This window comes from Hetaerina americana, unplaced genomic scaffold (assembly GCF_022747635.1).
Source record: "Hetaerina americana unplaced genomic scaffold, ioHetAmer1.1.p SCAF_30, whole genome shotgun sequence".
Classification (NCBI taxonomy): domain Eukaryota; kingdom Metazoa; phylum Arthropoda; class Insecta; order Odonata; family Calopterygidae; genus Hetaerina; species Hetaerina americana.
In genome coordinates, this window is record NW_027286875.1 from 2,870,391 (window position 1) to 2,894,294 (window position 23,904).

Sequence of the window (23,904 nt, forward strand, 5' to 3'; positions counted from 1 at the left end):
TTTTATTTTTATCCAACGCTTTCTCTCGGAGCGTCTCAGAGGTTAGTATTCTTGAGGAAGCTTGTTATCTTTTAAACTTGTATTCTCTCCAATAAATCGGTCACTGATTCAAGTTCTATAATAAGAGTGATTCAGATAAGATATTTCCTGCTCGTGATTTTTTAATAACCACTACAAGTAGCCAAAAAGAAAATACCATTGTAAAATCGAATTGTCTTCATTAATATAGGTTATCAATGGAATAGTTGTAATAGACTTTGAACTCCATAGGTTAAGTTAATAACTATAAATATATCTACATTTTTTAATTGAAAGTTTAAACTTTTAAAGAGAAGTAATACGCAGAAAATGGAGATCTAGTAAAAAAAGGACGTCATTTATTTCTTCACTTGTGTTAGAATTTCTATCGTGTTCTCTTTGAGTAAATTATATTAGTTAAAATTTATTGAAAAAATACTCATTTTAGTTATGTATCTCAAATAATTCTATCAATACCCTAACTAGCGGCCAAAAAATTTCATGCTCCTATTAAATACCTTAAAACCAGTTCACTTTAATTAGTTACTAAATAATAGTAGCATATTTAGCAATTTAACTTTGATCTAGTAGCGTCCTTGTATTTATGGATCAATGCACACGTTTTTTGCATTAAATCTTTGCTTTTTACATAGAGCTTAATTCTATGCCTATCACACTGCTTCTGCATATACCCAATAAGAAAAAATTGCTTACACTGAAAACTATGTCGCTTGCTCAAAGAAAATTTTTACACAAACCAGCTAACAACTACACGAAATAAGAACGAAAACCTAAGCAAAAGTGAATAAGTCAGGAGGGATCTGGATTCAGTTTTAAATATTTCTGTTATTACTATATCCAAGCGAATTAAATCAGCTTTCAAAGGATCCACCATTAGGATAAAGCGTTATGCTGAAATTCTCATCATATGGAGTTTATATGACGATTTGAGTCAAAACACAAATTGAAATCAATCATAATTTGCTGAAAGATGAAATTCGACTTGTGTATTTAATATTCAATATATGTGATAACGATTCCCCTATGATCAAGGCAAAAATAATATAATTGTTAACGACGCTGGCACTTAATCATACCGTGAACATTCCCTGCAACGTAAATATTTTCATAATAGAGGTTGATGTGAATTAAATAATACAGCACAAGAGGCGTTTAATTGGTTTTGGTCGTGTGAGACAAGATTTTTTGCGTGTAATTGGAGGTCTTGTATGTAAAAAAAAGTACGAGAAATTTCTTAATTTGATATATAATTCACCCTAATGAAGGATAAGCAAAGGAGCTTTCATAAATTATGTTAACTACTCAACTGAAATATTCTTGCACTTAATTCCTGGTGATTGCTGCGCCATTCATTGATGACGGTGATCTTGTGACCAGGCTTCGTAATTAACTTGCGTGAAAAAATGTCAGGTCACTATTTCTTATGCATAAAGATCTTCAGGTTCGTCATTTATATTAGTATTTTAACATTTTACTCGTCTATAAGTGCTACAATATTTGGTATAAAAAATGCGGACGACTCAAGTAATGTTATTTCTAAAATATTTCAGGCGTAAATAGCAGAATCGAAGTGAGCCTAATCAATTGTGGTCAATCAAAATATACCAAAATACGTTTTGTTAAAGTCGACGGTTGCGTCAATTATAAATTGTACGGAGCGAATAGGCTGGATACTTACTTGCACGTGGCGAATTTGGAGAAGATTGGTTTACTTAATTTTCGCAGTATAAATTTTCATACATCGTCAATCAAAATTATTAATGGTATATTTACAATAATTCAACTAATGATTCTTTAAATTCATAACGTTCCCAAGAACTTCCTTTCTTGAAATAATTATCAAAATTTCTCCCACATTGCGTTACTTGTCCCAAACCAAGTGGAATGCTAACGTATTAATACAACTTTTTTGTCCGACTTGGTCGTCACTCACAATCCAAGTGCCTAGGGGTGAGAACTCGAAGGTCCGTCACGCTTTGTCATCAGGAGCAGGGTCAGTTCGTCTCATGTAACCCTGTCCTCGCAGACGGCGAAAATTTTCTTCCCTTAAGCGAATGTTCATTGGCTACATTTAGTTTCCGTGAAGTGACCTGAATCCACAGAAGAATCGAGTCACATGACTGAAAGTAGGAAATTTTTTTCCCATTCAAAAGTGCACATAAAGGGTAGTGAGAAATAAAAAGAAATCGCTTAACGCGCAGTTTTTCATGACCCCTCGCAATTTTATTATCCGCCAACTAGTGTGTCGGCCCGTGAGAGTTTATACTACCCGCCACGCTAAAAACATGCACAGGATAGCATAAAATGCAGGATAAATTGTCCGCATAAAGCTTTTCTGATAATTTTAATGATTATCGTTAATTTAATCCTTTTGGAGTGTTAGCATCTTCCTGCACAGAATTTTACGCTAAATTATTTAATACTTTTATATTTTCATGGTAACGCTAGTATAAGACCCTGGTAAGACCAATTTTAGAGTACTCATCTCTTGTATGTGACCCACAGAAAGAAGGACTAATCAAAAAACTGGAAAAGGCACAAAGAAAGGCTGCCCAGTATGTACTAGGGAAGCATAGGAGGATGGAGAGTGTGTCTGATATGTTAAAAACTCTGGGCTGGGAACCTCTACAAAGTAGAAGAAAAATAAGCACACTTTTTGGAATGCTCCGCATTCTGAAGGGAGAGAAAGCTCAGGCAAATCTAAGGAAAGAGGCGGGAAATACAAATTTTATTGGGAGAAATGACCACAAATTCAAGGTAAAATTCCGAGTACAAAGAACGAATAAAATTTTTTTTTTTTCTAAATAAAAAGATTGTTGATTGGAACACCTTACCCGCAAAACTATTCGAGCCCTTTCCCAACAGAGTGCATACTTTTAAGAAAATATGCAAGCAATTTATGTAATAATTTGATCTATTTGTGGTGTAAAATTACATGTAACCGCTGAACTTTTTTTTCTTTCTTTCTGATTGATGTTAATGAGATGGGGATTTTCTTGTTTTGTGTTAGAGATTTGTGTTTGGAAGTTTTCCTTTAAGTGTACTTATTTTTCCTGACTGATTTTATTTATCATCTTTTGTGATTACTTGTGTGCCACCTGACACTGTCTATCTGCACATGTAAATTTTAATAATAATAATAATTTTTCCTGGCCGAGTAACCCAAACTGATTATTATAGATGAGATGCAAAAAATGGCATCATAAATTTTATTACGGGATCGTGGAACATTTATCTCACTATTTAAATATATTATTTGACTCCAACCTTTAAAAATACCGATTTGCATTTTTATAAGGGAATATGTTTTGATATGTCTCGTAAAGCATACTATAATTTCAATAACTTTCCAGATGTAACACTCTTAGTTCAGAGAGTAGCATATAGTATAAGTCCTCATTTTATTACAACATTAATATGTATTAGATAATAACTTTTTCATAGAAAAGTATTACTAACAGAATATGTATGTAACAACCAGGTACCAAAGGAGCCTTAAGTTTAGTTTCCAGCTGTAAACGATTAAGATAAAGTAAATGCATAGTAGCTCCCCCAATTCCTTCGTCTCCTGTGTACATCCAGTCCTACAAAATTCTATAATTCATCATGCCCCTGCTCTGATGTCTCCTTCGCCTCATCGAGTATCAATTTTCATTTATTCAAAGCTTAAAAAATCTTGCAGCATAATTCAAATGAGATCATTCGGTTTTTTTTCTTCTGTGGGGCATTCTAAGGCCGCGGTGACTTAAGTCATCGGTTGTGTACTGGATGGTTCAAAATCAGTTAATATGTACCTCTGAGCACCCAATTTGCCTCACAAATCACGTGATTTTTCGTTTACCAGATCTTTCTTGGAATCCACATGATGCATAGAAAAAGATTCCTCAAACCTAGTGTGTAAGTTCCGCATAACTTTGAGGTTAGGAAGAAGTAAACTCAACCGACAAAAACAAACGACGTCACTTGCCTTCTTGTGGGTGCTATAGGGAGGAACTTAAGTATTATTTCATGCATATGTATATGTTAATTAAGTGGATTAGATGCATAGCCGTTTCTCAGGAGAAATAAATAATCAAGTTATACTTTCCAAACAACTTATTCTATCCTTTTGATTTCCATTTTGAAGTGTTATTTTCCAGAAAGGTACAGAGAAATAATTATTAAATCTTGCATAGATGTTTACAGGAAAAGATGGGAGGCATATAGTGGCAGCAGGACGGTTAAAGGGAGTAGCAAACGGGGAATAACCAATGGCTAACTCCGACGATAGTAGTGTGGGAAGGTTGGGAAATCTTAGGAGGAACACATATGTCAGAGAACATGAGTTAACAGGGATAATATGAGCGTTTTCGTGTGGAGGAAGTGCACAACTTTTAAAAAATATTGGAAGCCAGTTGTGAGCATTTTAACGCTCTCACATTGCATAATATGAACATATTTGTGGAGCATGATTGTCGTAAAAATTTTCTGAAGAAGTCAGCTTTAATTGTCACTTGCATACGAGTTTTATCATCACACATTCTCAAATTCCCAACGAAAACTTCTTTGTTCTCGCGCGGGAGAAAGATACATAAAATGAAAATAAACCCTCTATATATATATATATATATATATATATATATATATATATATATATATATATATAGACTCAGGAAATCGTAAAATGGACGATATCATTCAACCACTAGTAAACACTCTGTCCTCACCATCCTAAACCGTCTCTTTCAGGTTAAATATCCTCTTCGGGACTTTTTCTCCTTCGACTCAACTTATGGTTCACACAAATCTACCCAATCAATAAATTTATTAGATGAAATAACTAAGAAATTAACTGAAAATTAGGGTGATTTAATGCTTTAAACCTGTTCACTTAGGCTCCAAAACAAGAAAATCACAGCTCGCATATTATCGGTGCTACATTTTGATTTTCGTTAAAAAATCAAACTGTATCCGCGATATAATGAATGACTTCAAACACCAAGAGTCCCATACATTAAACGAAATTATTTTTTGAAATATTGAATTTCATAGATAATGTCTTGGCCTATCGCTCAGGTCTCCCTCTTCGTTAATCCTCGCTAAAACCTTATGGATTTCACAAATGGGGTATCTTATAACTCCAAACACGCAAGATGAAAAAATATAATTAAAATGATCAATGTTAGTATAATAAATAGAAGAAACGTTAGTAAATCCTGTAAATACAGATACCTGTTTGACATAATTTACCCGGATACGAATTTCAGGCGTCTTTGAGAACTACAGACGTTTCTGGTGACTCAATTCTCATCATGCTTCTATTTAATTAATGAAAGCAAGTGATTGCAACTAGACGATCATCCTGGATCTATCCATCACAACAAAGGAAGAAGACCTTCTCTCCTGCAGTAATGTTTGATTACCTCATTCATCTTCACTCTTATAAACCAGTTACAAAACACGCAATACTGAAAAAACTAGTAACGATTCCACCGGGTGAACTCTTCTTCCAGCAATAAATAAATATTACAAAATTTATAATTTCGCACAATGGTTGCAATAAAATACTATCCAGCACTTACTACATTGAATAAACTGGGCAAAACATATGTTAATCCATTTAAGTCTGAAGGACTCAATTACGCATCGAAGTTTTCACATGCACATTTTTAGTACCATCTATACTACTTCATTAATGAATTGAGTACTCATCCTGAGCTAAATTTTATTTTTAATATAATTGAGAAAAAATACCAATAAAATTTGTTTCCTGGAGATTTCATGGTATAAAAGGTGATTGTTATAATCCGGAGAGCGATGCTTAATATAATACTGGTAATGGAGTCATGAAAATAGGGAAAAATCATTGAAAACAGATTTATCAGAAGCTCGGTTTGATAGGTGATAGTCGAGTTAGTCCAATACTAAGCCCAATGGCGTGTGATATTCACACATCAGGGCAGATCCTTTTCCTTAAAATGTGAATTTGAATTTCTAAAATAATAAAAGTGCCCCTTATTAAATGTATCAACACATATTAGTACGTCAACTTTGTTTTTTGTAAAGACTTGATTATTAGCGCTGATAATTACCTTTTTAGCATTCCCGAGTGATTACTAGTACCACCAGTGAACTTCTCTTTGTAAATAATGAGGTAGATGTAAATTCATCTAAATTTATCAACTTTTTTATTCTAATGAAATATGAGACTACTTTTTAGTCGTCTCAAAGAATTGAATAAGTTGAGAATAACACTTAAATTACGTTAACGCCAATTGTTTTTGACATTTACGTTATAAAATAAACAACTCTTTTTCATGTATGGCCAGAATTTTCAAGATAACGGGTGAATAAATATTGTCTCCGGAGTCGAAGTAGCTTTTTTATGGTGGTATTCAATATTCTGGTTTGTTCCATCATGGCATGAAATATCTGTAAAAATGTTCACCTTTCCACTTCATAGAACGGTCAAGGATTTATATCGGAAATATGTTCCCCATAAAAAATCATTACAAAATCTAAATCCCGCATTTTTCCGATTAAAGAAAGGAGGTATTAATAGTACGAGAAAAGGAAAACTGAAAATATCAAATGTCACGCAACGCCAATAACGCTTCCAACCTGATTGTATGTCTCAGTGCCACATTTTAGCAGCTAAACAATGTCAACACTTTTTAAAGCTGATGTCTACGTTCGCCAAAAAATCTCATTTATTTTTGTTGCTTTTCAAAAAATAAAAGAATAGCTGAAATGGTTAAATTTTTTTAATATTATTTTCCAAATTTTGGTTAAATTTCAAAATGGATTTTTAATTTGTCCCGAGTCCTTAAATACTTATAAAAATTAATATCTATAATCCTGCGAAAAAGTTGACAAAATGTCACCAATTTCTAACTTTATGGCTCATCAGGTTGCATTCAGTCAAGTCGCATTTAATAAGCACATCAGGAAACCCAACCGTTTTTAATTCAATATGAAACGAGTTGGCACTACATAACAAAACACCTTTCAACGCCAGCGCTATGAAAATAACGTCCTTTCTTTTTTATATCCTAACAAAAATCATTAGACAAACTCTTTGCCATGTTGACACAAGCGATACTTTTTCGTAAAACGTTGTGTTTTATTACTCATCCGTGTACCGTATGGTTTTGGTCGTATTAATAAAATCATAAATTAATCTATATGCATTCAGTATAATGCCCAATTCATGCCTATATTTGTGTGCACAGAGCATCGATGCATTCATTAGATTGAAAACTTAAACCAAGAGCTTTCCTTCCGTTGTTCTTTAGTGTTGACTGCACAAAAGAAAAATCCATTCTTATACGTTATTCCAACTATGCCCTGTTTGTTTGTGTACTTGAGTGCGCACAGCGATCATAAAAAGTTGAAACGGAGAGCTCTCTTCCAAGGGAGTCACCTAGGTACAGATATTAACTCCATTCAAAATTATCGAATAAAATCATCTGGCACACTATTAAAACAGCAAATTCAATTGATATTAAAAAGACTTAAAATATAATAAAGACTAAAATTTCATTTTAAAACCTAAGTATGGCTAAATGGAACCAGTTACCTAAGAAATTGTTTGAGCACTTCCAATCAATTGTTGCGAGTGTAAGAGTAGGTGTAAGGTCGATGGACAAAGTACTTGGTTATAAACATTGCAATGAATGTATACTAAATTGGACTTTAAGCGATGTGAAGAATGAGAAGTTATACTTTGAAAAAGTATCTGATGTTTTCTAGGCGTGTGTTCATTGTGCATTCTTCTCGGGAGTTCCACTGGATTAAGCTCTGCATTGCTGCCGACGGTTCGATGGACGAGTCGTCCGTTGAAACGTCTACAGCAATGCAGAATTCAGTCCGGTGGAAATCGCAAGAAGAATTCACCAAGTTAGAGTGTGTGATGTTTGACGGTGCGTGATGTTGGATGGGATATGATATCGGACCGAGCGTGATTTTGTACGGGCTTTGATGCTGGATGGTGCATGATTTGGTGTGATGTCATATTATGCTGTGCATAATAATACTTACTTTATCTTTTCTTTAATTATCTTTGTTTATCGCAGTTTGATTCTGATTTATTATTGATTAAGACTCTTTTGTTCATTAAGGTGGGATTTTTTTGTGACAGGGATTGGTTTTGAGCTGTTTCCTGATGCATTATTACTAACTTGTATTTGCTTCGATTATCTTTTGTGGTTAACAGTTTAGTTTAGATTTTTTTTAAGTTTGAGCAGTTTTTGTTAATGAATTTGAATGTTGTTTCTTTTTGAGAATAGTGTTTAGTTGCTTCATGGTACTGATTCAGATAGATAATTTTGATTTTAGATGTCAAGGATTTGTATGCCACCTATGTACGTATGTCTACATGCACATGCGTATTTTAATCATTTGAAAATTAAGTAACATCGATATTCTTCTCCTAAGCTCAGTTCTTACTTCAGGCGTGAAACATGAGGATGCGACTGCCAATTTTCTGCACAAAAAAGTAAGACGGAGTTTTCTATTTCTCCGCACAGCTAAAAGAAAAAGAAGGCGTCATAATTCTCCGGGCGGATAAAAATCTAAGGCTAATCCAAAAGAAACCTTCGCGAGGGAGGGTCCGAGAGAAACCAGAGAGGGGGAGAGCGAGGTCGAATATGTGACGGAGAGTCCCACAAACCAAGAGGGAACGAGGTGGCCAATACTCATTGTCATTCTGACCTGAAAACTCGACTCCTAACTGATCCACTGCAGTAAAAGGACAATTCCTTAACTCTTCGTATTCCCATGATGGATTCGTGTTATCAAGGTCTAGTGCAGACGTCTCCAAATCTTTTTCTTTTCATATCCCTACATATATATGTACAAAAATATTGGAGGGCGTGACCCCGATAAAATTACTCGAAGGTCGTTCGCCCACCTCGGTACTTGCTAATCCACTCCCCTCCTTCCCCTACCGCAATGCTTCATGATATTCAGAGCTCAATATCTTTTAAGTCCTTTACCACATTTGAGTAAATAAATCAATATTCTTAAAACCAAGATGCATGGTTATCTTAAGGAAATCCATCCCGGAGAAAACTGCTATGATGGATGACTGTTTATGTTCCGCATTCATTCTTGCCTAGGACGACTCACACTGGTTATCTAAAACCGATTTTTATTACAGCAGATAACGTTACTTTTAGAGACTAATTTTGGCGTTTACCTTTTCAATTTATATTTTAGCATATAACACGAATGCCATTGATATAACATGAATTTATTTAAATCAAATATTTTTTTGTTTCTCTTTATGGAAATCGAAAAGGGAAAATGAATTCAAAGGGAAAGTAATATTTCATTAATTTCATTGGATGTAATTACTTCCTATTAATTCTTCTTAGATTCACTTCCTTCAGAATATTCGATGCATTGGTGGTAAGGCTGACTGCTCTCAAGTTTTCACAATTATCTGATTTTTTAGGAATATGGACGATTTAATTCTTCTTAGAGTTCATTGGTGTTTCTCCTCTCAAAAAATATCACATGTACCTCAGCGGTTGTATGCATGTCTCAAATCCTTATTTCTTTAGTTTTTATTAGTTCAAAGTGTATACATATACAGGTAGTCATATTAAATTGTACCCCTACGCTCCCCGTATGTTTCGTCGTTATCTTAAACAGTTACTCTTTCGCTGTATTGCAGAAAGCTCTTCGCTCTCATAGCAGCAATTTTCCGCAGTAGTATGTTCACTCTCGCATTTTCATTCATGAATCCTGGGCTAATGATCCAATGGATGCCGTTGAAAAATTCTCCCTCCTCGGACTCTTAATTTCCACCCCACCTGCAGTGCAATGAGCATTGCTGTACCCACCATTGCGGGCGGCCTCCGTCCTCACTTACACAAATGGCGGCTGCTCCCGTCTAGGTAATTGGCGGCCTATTGTTTGGTAGCTGTCGCTCGCCAAGGTACGGCATCTTCATAGGATTTTGCAGAAATTTTGGGCCATCTTACCTAAGCATGATATTCTAAGTCCTCCGAGTATACAGGGTTCGTCCGGAAAATAAGTGTACTGAGCTCAGGAAAAAAAATGTATTACACTTTTACATATCTTAAGCTAATATTCCTCAAAATAGGACCCTTGTGAGTCGATACACTTGTTCCAGCGGCGTTCCCATTCCTGGAACGCTCCCGCGAAGGCATCATCGGGAACCTCTCGAAGACTCGTCGTCGACCTCTTCTCTGCCCTCCACGAACATCTTGTGCCACCGAAAGATCATTTTTCTGGACATGGCTGACTCCCCGTAAGCCTGGTTAATCATACCGACAGTTTCGGTAGACGATTTCCCAAGCTTTACCGCAAATTTGATGGAATAACGCTGCTTCGGCATCGCGTTCCGTGACGTGGGTCGAGCGTGGAGGTTCGCGTTAACAGAGCTCCTTACTACACCACAGCTCAGAGCCGACTGCCTTTTACAGCGTCGCTTGCCAACATACCCCCCTCCAATCGCAGCCCGTCAAAGCGGTGCTGGGCGCGCCTGGAGCGGCGCGCCCAGTCCAGGAGTCAGTACACTTATTTTCCGGACGTACCTACAGCTACTTACTATATTTCACAGTTAACCTCTACATCTAGAAGTCGGCTAACCACCCGCAACCCAGTGGACGCGCTCGGTCTTAAAGCTCAGCTATGAGAAAAAAAGATCTTGTGAAATTTAAATTTTCGTAGGAAAAGCAAAATATTAATCCTAAAACAAGGATAAAATTGAAATTGTATTTGAAAGCTATGAGAATCACGTAGTTAATATCAGGTAACAATGGCCAACATTATATCTGTAAACGAACATCGAAATCCATGTATGTGAAAGATAACTGCGGATGAATATATACCAAAGTCACTTTACCATTGATCATCATTTCAACACTATAATATAAGAAATAGAGCTCTACGGCCTCGTAAATTAGTCAAATAAACTGAATAACACTAGCATTTACAAATCATATTTTGCCGAATTAAAAGCATTATTGTGGAAAGATTCTTCCCGGAGCAGCGATGCACCGGGACTACTACATATGTAGTAGCAATAACATACTAACTTTCAGAGAAAGCTAAAAGCAACAAGGAATGGCAACTGGGTGAAAAAATTAAAAGAAGCCAAATCGAAAGACATCTCTCATTGGTACTAAATGCAGAATCAGAAGGACACAATGGCAAGTAATAAAAATACTGAAAAAGGAAAGATGTTGTACCATAAGATTGATTTTTTACGAATCAAAGAGTACTAAAAAGAACCTCTGCACAAGAACGGCGTGGACTTTCGTAAATATAACTTAACAATTATAACTTAACAATATTTAAATAAAATGGAAGAGTATAATGATTTGAGAAGCAGAATTGGCAACGATGGAAGAAATGTGGAGGAAATTATTTATATAGCTTATTCCATCTGTAAGAGCGATTCTCCTAAAATAAAAATATGCTGACAGCCCACAACAAAAGCCTGGTAGTAATCATTTCATTGAAGCGCATATCTGAAGCGTGTTTCACATATGTACTTCTTTGCGTGCTCAAATGTTTATCTAATGACCGATAAAGCAATCGAATTTTTTTTGTTGATTCGTTTTTTGGCAAAAGCATTTTGTTGTGACAATTTCAATGACGAAATCACAAAGATTGGACCATAAGCCAAAAAAAATATTTTTTTTTTCAAAATTCATAAAAATTAAAACAAACGAGATTCCTGTATATAATTAAAATGGTTACATGCCACTTTAGTCCCAGTGCGAATTAATGTTTTTCATTCTAAAGAAGCAATTTGGGAAAAGTTATTAATTAATATTTCTGCCATAATCTACATATTTATCAATAAATCAAGTAGATGTTTAATATGCAGCATTTTCGGTCTCGGAATACTGACCTCTTGATTTATTCATAAGAATGGAAACACGGCTATTTCACGAAATATTACTTAACTGCGATCGGCTTTCGATATAACGTATCATCAGATGATGATACGTTATATCGAAATCTGCCGCAGTAAAGTTATATTTTGTGGAATAGAAGGGATTTTTCTTCTCCTACATATCATGAAGGAGGTCCACCAAATTACGCCATTCGCTATTGCATACACTCGATGTTTTCGTAAATAAAAATTGAAAACACGTCTGAGTTTTAATTAATAATTCCCTTGTAAATCTTAAAATATCTTTTTAATATTTTTTTGCAACCAGTGAATATATTACTAATTATCCATTTATGATGATTTTGCAGGACACAGCTGGACAGGAGCGATACCGAACCATAACTACAGCATACTACCGTGGAGCCATGGGTTTTATACTTATGTATGACATAACTAACGAAGAGTCCTTCAACAGTGTACAAGATTGGTTTGTATTAATTCGTTTTTATTGTTTTGGGAAAGGGGTTATATCTTAATCAGTTACTATGATATCCTATGAAGCTAATTTTACTACTAAATCAAATTTAAACCTAATTTTCAATGCTGGCAAAATTGGTGACTGATAGCAAGTCTTTAAAAAGTAAAAAGATTATATGGCTTGATAAAGCCATCCAGAAAAGACGCATAACATGAGAAAACTTTGATTTTCCTAACTGATAATGGCTACTTTTAAAAAACTACGGGATATGCCACGAGAGTAACTTTCAATCATCCGCTAATGCGCATTGCAGTGCAAAAGTTTCAAAATGTCCAAATTATAATGATTTATGCACATTGAAATAGTGGTACTGATAATTAATGTCAGAATTATTATGGCCTTGATAGCACCTTGCGAGGTTTTTGGCATATTTGATCAATGTTATAGTTTCGTGGCCCACTCCTAGTTTTCACGAGTGGCTGATGCAGTGGATAAATGATTTCAACTATGAATTTATAAGTAGGTGGGACCTAAATAGGGCATATTCAATTTTCCAGGCCATGAGAATTTCCAATTAATACTTTATAAACAATACCTCGCCGATTGAAGTCTAAAGAATAGTACAAACGCACAACTTAATTTAAATCTAATCTACATTTTTATCTTTTTATCCCTTCAATCTCCCTAAATTAATTTAACAGTCTTCAATCTCCATTACCACTACATTTCATTTATTCTCCACAATGTACACTGAATAACCCCAAATCAAATTACTAAGCCAAAATATTCACTTTCCCTTGCCTCGAATCATCCCCCTCTCTGTTAACTTTGATCGATTTCACAGGCCCCACTTCTATTTTCAAGCGTCTATTTTCATTCTATTTCATTTTAATCACTAATTCCGATTGATTCTCTAAGCCCTATCATCTACAGAGTGTTTAATGTAATTTCATGATTAGAAGACCCGTGCAATTACTCCTAAGAAGTATACAGTGCCTGAAGTATTACCGTAAGTCATAATTCTTACGTTTTCTTCAATATCAAAGTAATTGATTCATTCATCGCCTTAGTGACATGGATTCGCAATCCATCATTCTGGCAGCGATTGGCAATGAAAAACCTAAAAGTCATTTATACACACGCGCGCACATACACAAACGTTCATATACATATATGAATATGAGTACATGCACTTTAATCGAAGTCGGAATTATGAGACAGTCGGATGGAAAGGTAATCATTATGGAATAATGCAGAAGCTGAACTCATTTTGAACAAATTGCCACACGAATTCTCCACCCTTACCCCGAAGACCCTTCACCTTTATCAGTAAGTTGCGGAGATCTTGGCGAAAGGACGGTCAAAGACGGTCTGATTAGAGAAGGTGAACAAAATGGGGTATTTTTATTTGTTACCCTTGAGGCAAACAGTCTGAGTGGGCATCAAGACATTCACATACAGTAGGAAATTCTCATGTGAAACACAAAAGACTGAAGGAATATTATGTCACAACGGGGACTGTGAAATTCATTGTCAAATAGAGGGAAATAAATCGCTGGGAAGGTAATCTTAATCATAAAATTCCAAATAATTTTTCTTTGCTTTAGTAGATCCTATCCTCCGAGGAAATTATCGGGCAACTCATCAAATTTGGGTTTTAAAATGATCATATGAAATTTATATTCCGATTATAGTTCTCTATGATAGTTGGTGATGGCATTAAATTTACGTGCTACCACCCAACCATTGAAGCTTTATCCTTCCAGGGGTAGAAAAACATGGCGGTGATGGATGCATACACTGCATTTCAAAAGAGCGTTAGAAAGGCAAAAACCGGAAGCAAAATGGGCAATCTGTTAATGATCACAAAATCCAAGATGAACATAAGTAGATACTGGCTGACTGACTGAAATCGAAACAAATATATGGAAAAGAGAAATATTATTGGTAGAAAAAAATGTCTTTCCATTTAAATGGAAAAATCAATGTGACATTTTAAAAGGCTTTTATCGACGAAATTTCTCAGCGTGCCCCAGAAAGGATAAACAAAACGTTATTTTAGGAGCCCAAAACTCAAGGTTAAGGAGTTAAGCTGGCCCTACAATCGGAAAAAGGAAAGATTGATGGAATAAAATCTACAAAAATAATTTTTCAGCATGAATTTTTAGCATTTTTTTAAGTGAGAAAATGTATTTATTTTTTAATCTCCAATTAAAATCAATGAAATTTCACCAATTTTTTCATATCACCGGCCAGAGAATAAAACTTTCAAAATGACCTTTGATCACGGAATAAACGTACTGTATATTAAATAAACTAAAAAAATTGATGATTAGCGATTAGAAAAATAGAATTTCATCGTCCTTTGAAATGACTACAGCAAATATGATAGATGATTACCAGATGAACAGTAGGCAAGCAGTTGATGAGATCAATTCATTCGTGTAAAACTAAGAACATCAACTTTGGAACTGTTACTAAAACCACTAGATGAATCTCCTAACGTTCTTTTATTTCCTAAACTTCTTTAGCTCAACTATTCAAAATATCCTTTAATTTCGTTTTTTACTTCGAGGTCTTTCAAATCACCAAGAAGGCATGTCTGGTCATAAAATCTAGCATATTATATGGGAATTTCCAAAAAATTTTACTCTCCGAAAGAAATCATTTCACTGTAAATTTCTTCATTCATATCAAGACTTTCCGCTTGTATCCTCGCCTTCAATTTTGATGCCAAGTGAATACACCGGAGGCTTCGACCGTCCTGCACCAATCTAGTTTTGTGAAGATTCGTTCTTCCACACAAATGACGCTCGATCGCGTATTGTGTTAGTGATTTATTTATTACGCTCTGCTGCGACCTACAGAAGCGGAAGCAAGCGGGAGCTAATTAATGCTATGCAATGCTAATTAACATTTAAATGAATTCATACATCAGTTAATTTAATTAGTAATCAATTTTCATGGTAGTTCAATTATATGAAAACACGTTTAACCGAATCCTTGAATGTAAGGTATCAGTCATAAATTATGAGAATCGATACCCCGCAGGCCTCTGCATAATTCCTACTATTAGGCGGTCTACCGTTAAAAGTAGATTTTCGATGGACACAGAATAGACAACGATATATATCTTGACCCCTCCTAACAAAATATGAGCTGAAACCCGACACTACGGTACGAGACACCTTTTCAATTCCGCATACTTCCTTCCCTTTCCCTTCATTCCGTTCAAAATGCCTATCCTTTTCTTACCCCTTCCTCCTGGCCGAACGTTCCTCTCTCTATCACATAAAAGTATGTGAACATTCAAAATGCTGTTCATTCACCTATCCTGTCTCCTTTGATATCTCCAAGCTATCCTGTATTCTCCCTTTGCATGCCCAGCTCGTTTGTTTTCCTATCAGTCAATTTCACCTTTTCCTTCCTTCTCCACTGGTCCGACATCTCACCACTCCCTTCTTCTTCCCTTCCCCATTACAATGATTTTCTAATACACTTAGAAATCTCAGTATCACCTAGGCTGACTGGCAAACGAAACATTGATCATTCATAGCCAATTCTGTATTCCTTGCCGACTTTCAATGCTAAGAACCAGTTCTTCGTAAGCCTTTTTACCATTTTCTCCACGTATATGGTGAAAATCACGTGTTATAATGGACACTTCGTCTTGTTTCTCTTCCTAACACTGTTCATCCCGACTACCCATTCTCACTTTGCACCTGAGCTGTCTGAAACAGGTACAGGTTGCGGTTAAGTCGCCTATCCCTCCCATTTACCACATTGTTCTGCAATGCATTCATTCCACCCAATTCACTCTATCAAACGCCCTCTCAAAATCTAAGAAACAAAGGAATACATACTAATCATATTCCATATTTTCTTCTATCAATGACCCCTTAAGCGTGCCTTCCTGAAATCAAATTTTCATTCTGTAAGCACTCATTTGTCCTGCTCTTCATCATCTTATTGATGCTCATGAGAACCAGCGAATGTTCAAACCAGCTGAAAAGAGTTCACCTCCACTCTATAGTATGCTGCTTTATGACTATCGGCTACGATAATCCCCATAATCCTTCCATCTCACTTAGCACAATCCCTATAATACACGTATCTATATTTCCTCTCCCCATCTCTCGCTTTATATTTTCTAATTTTTCTTGTTCTCAAAATCATTTTAACATTCAAAGTCCTGTCCATCAACCTGAAAGGTTTGATGGTGACTGCAGAAGCCTTGCCTCTGCAGCTGCCGGGCACGACACCCGGCCCAGCAGGCCGAGTACCGTAGTTCCCAGGACTCACACTCAAATCTAAGTTCATCATTGTTTTGTGGGTAAATCAAATGAGGTTATTTCACGTTGTCTTCCTCAACAATGTTTTTAATATGTCACTATCAGTAAAATGGCCGCCCAATTTGGGTCAGACTTCTTTTGCAGCCGCCTTACTGAGGATCACATGCTGCGAAAATGACCTTTCGTCTGTCTCCTACCCTTTAACCTCTCGTGCATGGGTGAGGATCCAGGAAAAATTATAATATCTACCGCCGGCATAACTTTTGGAATCAGCAGAACCTAAAATCCCTTCCACCACGTCATGGGGAGGGTTCTGAATAACGGGATGGCATAAATCTTTCATGAAAAAATAACTACTACTCCATTCACCTTCGAAGGCATTACTTTTTAGTGGAATCGCATTAATTAATATAGTAACTTTATACGACTTTTCAGGTAACTAACCGTATTCGGAAGTATGCGACCCTATGTAATCTCATTTTTTATAATTATATTGTGACATGTTACGACTGTAATAGAAGGGAGAAAGTTAGGCAAGCTATGAAGGGGTAGGAAAAGGATAGCCATGCTAGACGGAAGCATTCAGAGTTGAAGATGAATCTATTGAAGTTTCGGGTGTAGGTATTTTTTGATAGAAGAGTAAATCTTTTTTAATATATTTATTAAGGATTAAATCAGTAGGAGCTCCGAAGGCTCATTTGACTACATAAACAGTCGATGATTCCTAAATTATTGGAGGTCTTCAAATATTAAATCGTGTTATAACGCTGCACCTTTCGAATACGTAGGTCATTCGTGGTTGATATTCAACAGGGACCTGTTGGCATTCCCCTAGATTCAGAAGTGCTTGAATTAATAATATGTGAAGGCATGTTAGTCAGCTGAATATTTTCCGTTGAAATATGTAAACAAAAAGTTTCATTTGGGCAGGGTTTGGGTAACTCCCAAAATAGGGAGAGCACAGCTCCTTTTTTCTTGTCTATCACAGCTGATTGAATGAATTTTATCCAAATTTTACTAAATATATTTCTTTCTGATTATGAGTGCTTTCGATTTTTAATGTGAGATCGATTATATGAAGGCTTTGGTTGAATTAATAATGTCTCTATTGTCATCGAGCTAGATAAATTAGATTTAAAGGTCTATTAATGCAGTTGTTCAGGTGACGTTTCTTACTTTCGAAACAATTTAAAATTCATGCACAAATTCCAAATAAAAGTTGTATCTCCTCAAATATGCTAAGTACTTTTCTATTATGTAATTGCGGCAAAGCCATTGCTAAAGAGATATATCTAATATACCAATTAGAAAATAAAAATTTTAACAAATGTACAAAATTAGGAGTGATGATAATATGGTAGGATTTAATTGGCTCGCCTATTGACAGAGGAAAAATTCGTCTCCCAAAATAAGCCTCTTGCCTCTAGTTTGATAATTAGTTTGTTGCTGATAGAGGAACTGGCTAATTGGAAATTAACGAACTGACTAAACTCCCTTATTTGAATTTTACCAACCTTGCCGGCCTAATCGTAATCAGCAATTACCATCGGCTTGCCGTAGCTATCCTTGCATTTCTCCGTAACTCCATTCCGTTCATACATACGGGGTACAAGCATCTACCTATACATATCTCTTTATTTCGGCATACTGGTGTTTACAATGGAAAATGCTGATTGTGCCAGCCTACATTGATAGGGCCTGAAAGAGGGTAGAATCTTCAAGTAAAAGAATCAAATTTCAAATATTCGTCATAAATATGAGAAAAAATAGGATATAATCTTCTATACCTAATTTGTTCCAAACTGTGTCCCACACATCTATTCGGTCTCTATCAAACAAGTTAAAGCCTTGTTAAAGACACTTTTAGGAGCGACCATTGGTCACCCCTTATTTTCACAAAACATAATTGACAAGTTGAACGGGTTTAGCAGCATTCAAGGCATTTGTATGATACAATATTTCTTCTTTCCTATCCAGGGTGACTCAAATCAAGACGTACTCATGGGATAATGCCCAAGTAATCCTTGTCGGAAATAAGTGTGACATGGAAGACGAACGCGTAATTTCTTTCGAGAGAGGCAAATCGTTGGCGGAGCAGCTGGGCATAGAGTTCTTCGAGACTTCAGCCAAAGAGAATGTCAACGTCAAGGTAAAGTACGCGAAGTAGCAGATTAACTCTGGGAGCTAGATAGTATCAATTTGGTGCTTATTACTGGTATTTCAAACTTAATCCCCTAACCTACGACCTTTAAGGCCATGATAATGATACACATTTTTTTTAATTAGAAATGTTGAGATTTTTTTTAAATTGTCTCACTTAAATGCAAAAATAATTGGATTAAGTTTCATGGAGATATTTCCCATCCATAATTTGTCTCTACTGAAAGGTCACTGATGAATAAAAATATAAAATGTGACCAAATTAACTCTTCGCCGTCCTCGGGGACGCCTTTGGATATCTTAGTTGTTTCCAATCCAACGATTTAATTTCGACGTACTAACACTCAATTCGAATTACTTTTTTTTAATTAGGCCGTATTCGAACGCCTGGTGGACATCATCTGCGATAAGATGTCGGAAAGCCTCGACTCCGACCCCAACCTGATGAACGCCTCGAAGGGCGGCACGCGACTGGCGGAGACCCAGAACGCACCCCAGAACGCCGGATGCAACTGCTAACCGGCCCGCCGCGGACCACCAGACGCCGTTGCCTCCCTCCTCTCCCCCCTCCTTCCGACGACCCTCCTCCACCCGCCCCGCAACCCTCTCCGCGCCGGCGACTCCACCACCACCCCCGCCGCGACTGCAACTGCGGCCAGACTTAGCGAGCCTCAACTGCGACGGCGGAGGAGGCGGCGGGAGAGGCGGAACCAAGCGCGACGGGGGCGAGGCGGCAGCGTTGGGAGACCGAGGGCGGGAGAGCCGAGGTCGGGAGCCGACCACAGACCACCGCAACCCTTCAACGACCAAGACGGAGGGCGTCCGTGCGCGACGACGCCGCCGAAGGCGAGTCATTCGGAAGGGGGCAGCGTCATCGTCTTAGGCGTCTCCGACGTCGCTCCCCGCCGCTATCCTTTCGGCGTCGCCTTCGCCCTCCTGCTGAGCCCTCACCAACTCAACGAAGAGGATGAAGTGCGGAAGACGGAGGAGGAGGGGGTACACGGGAGAGAGGTGGGGAGGCCATGCACACACGAAGACCATGAAATTGATTATGGTGCGAAATATAAATGTTTCAGTTATTTGTGTCATGTTTAGGAAATCCAATTTTTAAGTGTGCGCCACCAAAATGGCATTTTTCACAGGTTGATTCTTCCCTCAATTTCCTCTATCCTCCATCTTGGTCCATTTCTTTCCATTAACCCTTTGCTATTGTTGACGAAAATGAAGAAAGGACTTATTTAAGATCTCTATAAATATATACATACATATAAATATATATATAAACATGACCCTGAAGTAAGGCTCTATGTATCCTTCCCATGAATACCTTTCCTCTTTTTTCACCCTCACGAACACTCCCAACTATACTTTCTGTCTATGACCTCTTGACCTTCCTTCCAATCCTTTTTACATTCCTCTTCCATCATCCCCAAAAAATGCAAAGTCACGCACAGGAGGTGCAGTCTCGTGCCTCCAATGATGATGCACACACCACTTGTACGGCTAGTCACTGTTTCAGCTGGCTCAACAGCTCTTTCATAGTCGTCTCTTCTGAGGTGTTTGCTAGGGTGACTATGTCTCTGTGGAATTATTGAAAGGAATTGTAAACACACACACACTCTTGGTGGTGCATTTCTTAACTTCTTCCCTATCAATTCTGACTGTTTTTTGGATGCCTTGAATGTAAAATCAGGCAAACTCAATGTCCTCCTTGATGAAAGTAATACCACTTAAACTTGGGACTTTTCAAGCGACCATTTATATGTTAAAGGTAGCATTAATGCCCTATCATGCCAAGAACAGGCTTCAGAAGTTTTCTCTTCCTTCAACGTGAAGTTCAAAAAGTATATATATATATATATGCATATGTATATATGCATTAATGCAGCTGAGGGCAAGAAATTAAGTCAATAAATTAAGTGATCTGCTGTTTGTTTTTATGAGATAAGCTGTGTTCAGGGATAAATGAGATGCATGATGCAGGTGTGGTTGTAATTAAGAGAGAATAAAATTGCCAATTGTTGCAATATTGGCAAAAGTAGCTTTATTTGCAGGAAGAGCAATGAAAATTCTTAACATCATCCTTGGAGTTAATTTTTAAAATTGAGTCTCAATGATTTTTTTTTACTAGAGGATTGACTTGTTATGGGCATCATCATAGTTAAAATGAGCCCAGATATTTAATTACTTAAGAAGTACTTGATGATGATTTAAACTGACAAATGAAAATATATGTCACTGTTATTTTTCCAAACTGTTTTGTTTCACAACCACAGTTTACATTAGGTAAAAAAGATGCTTTTCCTGTTACCCTGTTTGTGCATTGTTCTTGAAATTGTTAGAAAAGTTATTTAGACAGGTCTTAAAATGGAAATTTATTTGGAAATAAGATATTGAGAAAAGTGAAATCAGTGATCCAATCTGTTCCAGAAGTCATTGTTAAAAAAAAGAGGCCTAAATAAATTATGATGTAGTACTTGCTAGTTCTCAGGCTTCTTGAATATCTTTATGGTATTATCTCCCTTAACTACCTCTGAATATGTAATGGCCAGTTTGTTTCACTTCATCATACACAATCTACCTTATCTCTATTACCCCATCAGATCATACAGTTCATTTCTTTACTTATGCTGTCAAGCAAATCATGGGAAGTGGTGCTATGGAAATGATTTCAGGCAAAAGAGAGGACTAATTCCAGTAGTTCTTCTAGAATTTGTAAATAATAACATTCACAATACTCTCATGTGACGTTGTTTCCTAATTCTGGATACTGCCTTTTTGAAGTACGATAACACCGTCAAAGATCTTTACTATTAAAAAACTGTCCATTTCAATTTTAAATGATTGTGCATGCCCACTTGTTCACAAATTGATGATTCTCAATGGAACATTTGTAATGGACAAAATGTTGCTGACACTTTTCTATCAGTTTTATTTTCTTTCATAATGAAGACATTAATAATGGACAAAAACTTTTTCACTTGAACTAGCCATCATTCGATCTTTGTGTAACTTCGTATTTACAAAGCATTGTAGAATTGCTTATAACGTCATCACTAAATAGTCCTCAGAAATGTCATTACTTTCTCGTCATAATCACAACCAATAAATCCTACCTATGCAGCTGAAGTCTTACATATTACATTAAAGAGAATAATTTTGAGGATATCTTCAATTTAATTTTTATTAGTCGATGCTTAACATAAATGATTACATTTTAACGAGGCTTCAGGTTGCCTTAAATGTGAGAACCTGATGTCTTGAGGTTGAAATACACCACTGTCCCTAAAAAGTTGTTAGAGAATGTAAAGAATGAGTTTGATCAGTATTTATTACTATGAAAATGTTTTAATTTTTTATAATAAGCAAACAAATTATATATCTTACTAGTGTTGTCCAAATAATTTCACAAACTGGGATTGAGGTTAAGATTTATTCTTTAGGGATAATATTGAAAATATAAATTTTCCTAAAGCAGGAAAAATGACTGGACGTAAATACAAGTGAAAAAACTCAACTACAATATAACTATTATTCTTCTTGAAAGCACACATCCCCCCTTTCTTATGCATGGGACTTGACATATATTTTTTAGTGAATATGCATAAGAAAGCTTCCCATGCTTCTGAAATGAGGGGGTCTTTTATGTATACATCCAATGATCTCCAATATATATAAAAGTGAAAAAAATGAGTAAACTTTTCATGCAGTGAAAAACTCTGTCTTAGTGCAACTTACAACAGTGATGTCACCTGACTCTACTCAGCATGTACATCAGGCACACTCAATCTATCTCTATTTGGGCTTAAACCATTTTAATGAATGGGTTACAAGTACATAGGTATAGTTACTGTTGAATGTTGCGCTTATTCTGGGCTTTTCTCTCCAGATGCTGATTGTCCGTAAGAATTATTGTGCGATGAAAGTTAAATGTGTAAGATATTGTATCATCATGACTATTTTCCCTCTCCTTGGTCTTATTATTGTGCTGTTATGATAAGAATGGTTAACATATGATAATAATATTATCACTGATAACTGTGAGCTTAAATCTTCTGGAGATTGATGTTGGAGTCGATTAACTCATGTCAGGTAAACATCAAGACTATTCTTAACAATGGTCATGTTAACTGAGGATGAGGCAACTTCATAAAATATTGCCATTCATTATGTTGATACTTCAAACAAAAGCATTGTGACAACTAATACAGGAAAATATTTGTAGAGTTAAATAATGCAGATCAAATATTATATAATCCTTACCACAAGAATGCAATCACATCTAATAGCATTAGGTCTATATGCTGTTTCAACCTCCTCAGCCTTTTGGGACAACAGCTAAGGGAGTAATAGAATGTTCTTATAGCTTGTTGGTTTTTAGAATTCCCTTTCAACATAAGAATGGAACATGGGGAAAAAATTGGTAAATGCTTAACGTGAGAAGATGACATGTGTCATTTGTCCTCAATTTGGCTCGAAAAAGATGAGAGATAGCAGTGGTGGGGGGGTGGGGGCACATATCAGGTGATGAGAAGGTATAAGCAGTTGTATTGAATAGTCAATTTCATTAGTATGGGAATTAGATGAAGGAAATGGTGTTATTTCAGTGTGCTATAGACCATGAGAGAGTATTTCAAGGAGTACAGGGAGGTTTCATAACCATTTATGCAAGGACTAATGTGTGGAAGTATAAAACTAAGTTGGAAAATGAAAATTTTGATGGCCAAGTACATGATGCAATATCATCATTTATAGGGTAATATTTATTTCTGAATGAAGATAAATTGGCATGGTTAATGACCATTTTCGCTAAAGGGCGAAAGAAAGCAGTAGCAATTGTACAGGTGTGTGACTGGGTAGCAAACTGTGAACCCTTGTTTTTATTGTTATAAAATTATAAAGTTGTTTTCATTATGGTGTTTCATAATAAGAAGTAGGCATGGTATGTACAGACTGTTGAAAACATAGAAGATTGTATAACAGAATGAGAAGTCACCAACAAAACTTAAATGAGGCTGATAAATTTATTATGTTCAAATGAGAATTTAATGGTGTAATGAATTTCCAACAAGCTAAACCAA

At 36.2% G+C, this 23,904-nt stretch overlaps 1 protein-coding gene across 1 annotated transcript in view; it reads left to right on the forward strand.

Moving 5' to 3' along the window:
- The window catches only part of Rab3 (RAS oncogene family member Rab3), a 209,261-nt gene extending 186,468 nt beyond the window's left edge, over positions 1-22,793 (forward strand). The window contains exons 3-5 of the mRNA XM_071588910.1: positions 12,262-12,380; positions 18,641-18,812; positions 19,196-22,793. Of these exons, the coding sequence (XP_071445011.1) occupies positions 12,262-12,380; positions 18,641-18,812; positions 19,196-19,342 (438 nt within the window). The 3' untranslated portion in view covers positions 19,343-22,793. The remainder of the gene's footprint in view (positions 1-12,261; positions 12,381-18,640; positions 18,813-19,195) is intronic.
- The last annotated feature ends 1,111 nt before the right edge of the window (positions 22,794-23,904 follow it).